General features: G+C 53.1%; 1 protein-coding gene across 1 annotated transcript; it reads right to left on the reverse strand.

Moving 5' to 3' along the window:
* Positions 1-5,495: 5,495 nt before the first annotated feature.
* On the reverse strand, positions 5,496-8,207 carry LOC101421997 (cationic amino acid transporter 4-like). Its single transcript, XM_071209673.1, has 5 exons — positions 7,226-8,207; positions 6,325-6,953; positions 5,979-6,087; positions 5,701-5,873; positions 5,496-5,570 (listed from the first exon to the last, which is right to left on the reverse strand). Exons 1-5 carry the CDS (start codon positions 8,205-8,207, stop codon positions 5,496-5,498), a joined length of 1,968 nt encoding a protein of 655 aa, XP_071065774.1.
* Between the last annotated feature and the right edge of the window lie 255 nt (positions 8,208-8,462).

The following is an 8,462-nucleotide window of genomic DNA, read 5'->3' on the forward strand; positions in this document are numbered from 1 at the left end:
TGAAATTTCCCTAGAAATGGAAGCTGTGACAGTAAAGGAAGAATCAGAAGATCCATCACTCTCAAATACATCTTTCTTCAGAATGCAATAAAGGAACAGAAATAGAAGTGCCAGCTGAAGATTCTACTCAGCTGGTCACTTCAGGAACCAGTGAGGAACCAACTTCCAGGAAGATGGCAGGCCAGAAAGATAATGACCTGTCTTCTATCCCAGAAAAATAGCTAGAGGACAGTCAGAAAAGGCCTGGGGAAAAATGTTGTAGGGTTTAGGACACCACAGGAAGGCTGGACATCACCCTGAAGAAAAAGGGGCAAAGGAAAAGAATCATGATAGCAAAACTGAGTTAAAAGCTGCAGCTGAAATTGGTGGCATGTTCCACCACCCCAAAGACACTTTGAATTGTCAGGCCTCGGGGCTGGTGGCTACAGCAAAGTGGGACCCAGGGATCCACCTCCCTAGGAAAGGAGAGTGAGAGGGACACAGTGTAAGACTGGCTTAGCTTTTTGTTGTTGTTGTTGTTAAGGTATGGAGACTGGAGATTGAACCTGGAACTTCATGTGTGGAAAGTGAGTGCTCAACCACTGAGCCATGTTGGCTTCCCTGACTCAGTTTTTGGTTTTTCTTTCTTTTTTATTAAATCCTTTTTTATTTTTTTGAAAGATACATAGATCACAAAAAATGTTACATTAAAAAATATAAGAAGTTCCCACATATTCCACCCCCCACCCCTCCAGTCCTCCCATGTCAACAATCTCTTTCATCACTGAGGCACATTCATTGCATTTGGTGAATACATTTTGGAGCACTGCTGCACAGCATGGATTATGGCTTACATTGTAGTTTACACTCTCCCCCAGTCCTTTCAGTGGGTTAGGGCAGGATATAGAATGCCCAGAATCTGTCCCTGCAATATCATTTAGGACAACTCCAAGTCCCAAAAATGCCCCCACATCTCATCTCTTCTTCCCTCTCCCTGCCCTCAGCAACTACCGTGGCCACTTTCTCCAGATCAATGGTATCATTTCCACAGATTTGGTCTGCTTTATCCCAGGAGTCCTTCCGGGCTGGGTGGGACCACACCATTGTTTGCCTTGGGAGTTCACAAGGGTTGCAGAGATCGAACCCTCTCAGTCTTCCTCTCTCCTGACTACGTCTGGTTGTTGAGGATGCAGAGGGGATAGGAATTATTTCCTACCTGGGAAGAAAGGGGGCTGCCAGCCAAGGTTGCAGAACTACCTTTGAGCAAGTTTGAATTGTGAGGCACTTTGTCTACAGGTAGGATCCTCTATCATGTTGATCCATTTCATGTTGCAGTCAAGACACAGCCAGTCTCTGAGCTGAGAGGGCGGTCCATGAGCGCCATCTTCTGGCAGACCAAGGAAATTCACATAAGGTAATTGAAAGTACATAAATACTTGAGGCTTTTGTGGCCTTTACAGAGTCACTCCCCAAGGCCCTTGGAAGCAGGTCTGCAACCCAATACTGGCTCCAGTGCCCAGATTTGAGCAACTGACTGACAATCCTAAAGACCCAGAACAGGTTGAATCAAGAATCAAAGAACAGGAGTAAAACACAACCTCCCACCACCAAATCCCCATGAAAGAAATTGAGCATTTGAGTAAAATCACCATCCTAACCAGATGTCTAGATATCAGCAAAAAATTACAAGGCATACTATGAACATTGAAGAAATGCCCCCAAGCAAAGGAATATATCAAAGCCCCAGATGAAATACAGGATTTTTTTTTAGGATGCAGAAGTTTTTATTCACCACCCACTCCCCAAAGGTACTCTGCTTCTTGCTGCCTCAACATAGCAGAGATACACATGACCATTACATATTAATAAAAGGGACAATCCACCATGAAAATAGCAGCCATAAATATATATGTACCTATCAGGGATGTCCCAGAATACATCAGGTGAACTCTGGTAAAATTGAAGGGAGAAATAGACATTCCTATAATAATCCTTGTTGACTCCAACACCCCACCCACATCATTAGAACACCTAGAAAGAAGATCAACAAGGAAACAGAAAACCTGAACAATATGATAAACAAGCTAGACCCAACATATACACAAAATTGCACCAAAACAGCAGATTTTGCATTCTTTCAAGTGCTCATGGGTCTTTCTCCAGGGTAGACCACATGTTAGCATGAGGCATTCCTCAACAAATACAAAAAGACTGAAATTATATAAAGCACCTTTGCATGTTAGAATGGAATGAAACCCAAATAACTGACAGGAAAGAGGTAAATTTGCAAATGTTTGGGGCTGAACAAAAGACACACTTAAATAATCAGTGGGTCAGAGAAAAAGTTATAAGTGAAACTATGAAAAATATATTCAGATGAATGAAAACAAGAACATAACTTATTAAAACTTATGGGATACAACATAGGCAATTCTGAGTGGGTAATTTATAATACTATAGACCTATATTTTTTTAAAAAAGAAAAAACTGAAATCAAAGATGTAATGAAACAATGAGAAACTAGAAAAGAAGAACAAACCATTCCCAACACAAGAAGGAGGAAAAAAGTAACAAAGATTAGAGCAGAAATAAATGGTTCTGAGAACAAGAAATGCAGAAAATCAACCAAACCAAAGGCTGGTTTTTTGAGATCAATAAAATTGACAAACCCCTCGGTAGACCAACAAAGAAAAAAAGAGAGAAGATGTAAATAAATAAAATCAGAAATGAAAGAGGGGAAGTTACAACTGACCCCACAGAAACAAAACCATTGTAAGAGGATACTATGAGAAACTACATGCCAATGAACTAGGCAACCTAGATGTAATGAACAAATTCCTTGAAATGCACAAACTCTTACACTGACTCTACAAGAAATACAAGACGTTAACAATCAGTCACATTTAAAGAGATTGACTCAGTCTTCAAAAATCTCCCAACAGGGAAGCAGATGTGACTCAGGCAGTTGGGTGCCCGCCTATGACATAGGAGGTCCCAGGTTCAGTTCTTGGTGCTTCCTACAGAAGATGGGCAAGACAGCGAGTGATGCAATAGGCCAAATGGTGAGCTCTGACAAGACAATTCAATGAAGAAGCACAATGAGGAAACACATTGAGAGACACAATAATTGGGAGCAGAGGTGTCCCAAGTGATTGGGTGCCTCCTTCCCACATGCATGATCGAGGGTTCCATTTCTGGTGCCTCCCTAAAAGAAACGAATGCACAACGAATAGACGCAGAGAGCAGACAATGAGTGCAAACAATGAGGCAGGGGTCATAGCCCACTCTGCACACCCTTGCTCATCACCCTTCCGTGGCTCCCAGTTCTCTCTCCTCCTTTACATTCAGCCTTTGCATATACTCCTCTGTCCATCCCACCCCAGGACTATCACTTGCTGAACTTCACATACTTCAGGTGTCAGCTCAGAGGTCCTTTCTTCTAAAGCTTTCCTTGGCCCCTCCTCAGGGCTCCTGCCATCCCCAGGCTGCTTTGACATCCTGGTCACTGGGTGAGTAGGGGACGGGAGCCCAGTGGGGGAGACAGGGCTGGAGGCGTGGGGCCACAGGTACAACCTGAGCTGACTCAGCCGGGTTTCTCTCTCTCTCAGGCAGGGAGGTTTGGGCTCATTCCCACGACCATCACTCTGGACACTGGAGGAGCTTGTCTGGGTGTGGTGAGTGGCCGCCACCTGCTCCCCATGGCTGTGGCTGCGGGACCTGCATGCATAAGTGCCTTGTGCTTGTGGGTGGTGTCTTGGGGTGCAGGTTGGGTTGGAGAGGTAGACGTGGGTCTGCCCTGCCTCTCCCAAGGTCACCTTCCTCTGTGACCTGCTGCTGCTGTATGTGGATGGAGAAGCCCATTACTCTTGGAGGAACAAGTACGAGGAGGTGAGCTGTGGGCCATCTGGGTGCTGAGGCCACTGTGCCAGGCTTCTGTGCTCCCTGGGAGGACAGAGGCCAGAGCCCTGATGTGCTGTCCTTACCTGCAGGCAAAGACCCCAATGTGACAGCTCACCCTGTGTGGACCCAGCTGATTTTCACAACCCAACAGCAGGCTGTCCAGAGGCCTTAAACAGGGCCAGCACCAGCCTCCACCCCCAGCCAGGTGGTGACACCAGAGGTCAGGGCTCTGGTCCCAAGACCAGCCCATGCCTGATGCCTGGGGCTGTTCCTCCCGGGTGAGTGGTCTGGAAGGATGGGGGACCTCAGTGATGAAAGACCAGAACCCTCACACCCCCAGGAAGACTCTCTTTCCCTCCCCCTCCTCCCTCCACTCCCCACCCTCCCTACTCCAGTCTTGGTAGGTGATCCCAGATGTGGGAGCCGAGTCATCTGTTTCCATACAGAGACCTGCCATGAAACCATGGAGACAGGGAGAGCCTGGGGCACCCACATCTCTGGTTGCTGGTGGCAGGCTGTTTTCCCAGCCTCTGTCACCATCTCCCACAGGCGCCACCTCCTCCCCTGTCTCCCACAGGTGCCGCCCACTGGCTGTGGTGGACTCCACCCTTTGAATTCTCCTTCCCTGGGTTTCGTGCAGCCTGAGCCCAGGCAAGGTAGCAAGAGACCATCCAGGGCAGGTCTCATTCAGCTTTGGGGCTTGTCTGCAGAATGGAGATGGGGGGGTAGCACCTGCTTAGTTTAGGAGCATCAACCCCTTCCCTGGGGGGACATGCTAGGGACAGGAGGGCAGGGAGGAGGGGAGGAGCGGGCAAAGGGGCTGTGTTGGTGGTCACTGAGCACTTTGGGGTCCTTTTATGTGAGTCCTTGGTCACTCCCAGCCCCGCCCCCCCCACCCCCAGGCTTCCTGGGAGCCCTGAGGACAGGTACCCAGTGCATCTGGAATTCACTGCTGCCCCAGGCCGTGCCTAGGAAACTGTCTGGGCAGCTGCCCCACCCCCCCATAGCCTGGGGTGCCTGTGCTTGGGAGGCCCAGGCCCCACAGGAGCAGGCAGAAGAACTATTTGGAAGGAATGCTATCATGGGACATCAGAGGGGAAAACCTGCCCCCTGCCTCCTGGCCATATTCCAGGTCTAGAGCCATTTCCTGGGGCCCAGTGCTGCCTGCCAGAGAAGTTTCTCATTGTCCCAGGGTTAACAGGCACACACCCTACTGTCTTGGAGTCCTGGGAAGCCAAAGGTTCTCTGGAAACTGAGCCTCTCTCCTCACTTCTGGGGGATGTGGGGAGTCTTTGAGTGGGTGCCAACCCCACTTCCATCATGGGCCCCTTGGCCCTTGGAGACACGGCCCATGCCCGCAGAGCATGTCTCCCTTCTGAACTGGGCAGCGGGCACTGGCCTGGCCCAGCCCTGACCTCCCCTTTTGCAGAGCTTTTGGCATCTCTGCCGTGCCTTGCGGCAATCAATTGGTTCCCAAAGGTAGATGGGGACTCAGAGCCACAAAGAACGCCACAGTGGCCATGGCAGCAGGTCACTCGGATGGCCAAGTAGGTTTTATTTTAGATCTCCATGCACCGTGGGCTTCTTTCCTGCCCATCCTGCAGCCTGGCCTGTGGCTAGCGCTTGTCACAATCTGTTGGAAGGTGCTTGGTAAAGAGTCCACAGCACCAGCACTGGCCATGGCTGGATCCCTGAGGACCCGGCACTCAGGGCCGTTGACTGAGGGTCTGAGGGCCTGAGGCTCCCCAACTCACACCAGCCCAAGCAGCCCAGGACAGAAGTGGCACAGACACTGGCAGGCCACGGGCCGGCCTCACATACTGACAGGCAGCTCCATGCGGTCAGTCTCTGGGCAGGTGGCTGCATGGCCTGCACCGTCTCCTCCAGCCTGCACGGGGTAACACCATATAGTGTGTACGCGCTAGCCTGTTCCTGTGGCTCCAGCAGGTTCTCCTTGCTGTGCCGCATGCCGTAGCTGAAATACACGATGAGTCCTGCAGCAGTGGGAGGGTCTGAGAGGCAGGTCCAGCCCGCCTGGCCTTCTTCCCACCACCTGCTCAGCATCCCGACCTCCCATGCCTCACCTCACCCCAACTCACCAATCAGCAGCCAGACGAAAAAGCACAGCCAGGGCAGGTAGCTTAGCTTCAGCATGAGGCAGATGTTGAGGAGGATACTCAAAGCTGGTGTCAGGGGCACCAGAGGTGTCTGAGGGGGCAACGGCTGAGCTGTGGGGGAAGATCTGCTGGCCAAGGGCCTCCTTTTACCCCTTGGGAGATTTGGGAGGCATGTGCCCACCCCCTGTGCAGAAAGAAAGAGTGGTGGTGGATGCAGTGGCATCCCCAGCCCTCCAAGTCCTCCTCGTTCATTCTGCAGTGGCAGAGGCTGGCCATGGAGTCAGCTGGACTACAAGCAAGAGGTGGAGCATGTGGGTTGGGGCAGTACCTGGAAGGTATCCGGTAGGCGCTCCTGCTGGTGGGCTGCCAGGACAGCGAGACTGAGCAGAAAGATGACCCCGCTGAGCAGGACCAGCAGGATGTAGCCCCAGCGCAGGAGGTGCAGGGTCGAGTCCCCAAAGATGAGCACGCAGTTGAGGGTGATGGCAGAGGCCACCAGGAGGCCAAGTGCCCAAGCTACGGTGGTTCCGTGGCCACAGTCACCCAGGAAGCCCAGGTAGGGTCTCAGGGCCAGCCGCAACTGCCCGGGCTTGGGACCTGAGGCATGCTCATTGCTCACTGGCTGGAGGGGCACTGAGGACTTGGCCTCAGGTTCAGGGCTGGCTGGGCCCAGGGACCTGGGTGGAGAGGTCTTCTGGAAGCACAGCCTTATGGTGCTGGTGGCCACGAAGGTGTAGTGGAGCAGTGCCCCGAAGGAGATGAACTGCACCAGTGCATCGAAGCCCAGCACCAGTGCCAGGACAGCCATGAAGACCCCAAACACCAGGGTGCCCATCACGGGGACCTGGGTCCTGGCATCCACATGGACAAACACCTGGAAGAAGAGCCCGTCGGCAGCCATGGCATAGACCAAGCGAGACAGGAAGAAGAGAATCCAGAGCAGGGCCGTGATCATTGCTGTGGCAGAGGGGTGGGATTGAGGAGCCCATCAGCAAGGGTGTGTGAGCCTGGCTGGGTGTGGGGTGCTCAGTCACCTCCCACCCAGTTTTAGTCACAGGCCCACTGGAAAATTTGGGAAGGTGATGAGTGGGAGTGGGGAATCTCTAATCATCACAGCACTCCTGGGACAGTTACACAGCAGGGGTCAACCTGGGAAGCCCAGGACATGGGGTTGCCTCTCTCCCCACCACCCCACCCAGTTCCCACCCTGAAAGGTGCTGCTTCCTCACCAGAGAAGGAGCCCACAGCTACAATGAAGCCGGCCCAGCTGTAGCCCCACTGGTAGAAGGCATTGGTGAGCGCTGATTGTGGGTCGAGGCTGTGCCAGGGAACCATGAGGGTAAGCACAGTGGAGACCAGGGTGTAGGCTGTGGTTACCAGCCCAAAAGAGATGGCGATGGCCACGGGCACGGCCTTCCGTGGGTTCCGGGCCTCCTTGCTAGAGACGGCGATGAGTTGGAGGCCCGCGAAGGCGTAGAGGCAGATGGCAGTGCCAGCCATGATGCCTGAGAAGCCGAAGGGTGCAAAGCCACCCTCCTTCATGCTCCAGTTTTCCAGACTGGCCAGGGAGAAGCCCATGATGACAATAAAGAGGATGACGCAGAGGTTGATGACTGTGAAGGTGTGGTTGAGCCAGGAGGAGACACGGGCTCCGCAGGAGAGAAAGGCGGAGGCAAGAAGAATGATGCCAGAGGCCAGGAAGTCTGGGTATGGGGCCAGGAAAGGCACCTGCCAAGTGCTTATGTGGGTTTCAGTGAAGTAGTGAATTTGGTGACCAAACATGGCGTCCAGGTAGCCAATGCAGGCCCGTGCTGCCATGGCGCCATTGAGAAGGAACTCAAGCAGTAAGGTCCAGCCAACAAGGAAGGCCCACAGCTCGCCCATGGACACATAAGTGAAGAGGTAGGCAGAACCCGTACCGGGTACGTGGGCTCCGAACGCTGCATAGCACAGGGCTGCCAGCAGGGAGGCCACACCAGCCACCATGTAGGACACGAGCACGGCTGGACCGGCCATCTGCCTTGCCACAGTGCCTGTGAGCACATAGAGGCCCACGCCCACCATCCCACCCACTCCCAGAAGGGTCAGGTCTGGCGTAAACAGGCCGCGACTCGGTGATGTCTCCATAGTGGACTCCTCCAGGGGCTTCAGCCGGTTCGGCTTCCTGCAGAAGTGTGCCAGGCTGGTGGCACTGGGCAATCGCCAGCCCATGGTGGGCAGCAGAGAGGAATGTGGGCCAAACCACCTGCCAGGATCAGAGGGGAGTGATGGGCTGCCAGGTGGTCAGGAAGTCTTCAGTCCCTTCTGGATTGCCCACCCACAGCCCAGTCCCTGTCCCTGACCTGGGGATGCGAGCACATGCACCTGCCGGAGGGCTGAGATGGGGCGGTCACAGGGATGGCTGCAGGGGGTGTAGGGGGTCTCAGGGAAGCGTGGGGTCCTGCCTGCCTGCCTCCTCTCCCCAGC

Source organism: Dasypus novemcinctus, chromosome 19, assembly GCF_030445035.2.
Source record: "Dasypus novemcinctus isolate mDasNov1 chromosome 19, mDasNov1.1.hap2, whole genome shotgun sequence".
NCBI lineage: Eukaryota > Metazoa > Chordata > Mammalia > Cingulata > Dasypodidae > Dasypus > Dasypus novemcinctus.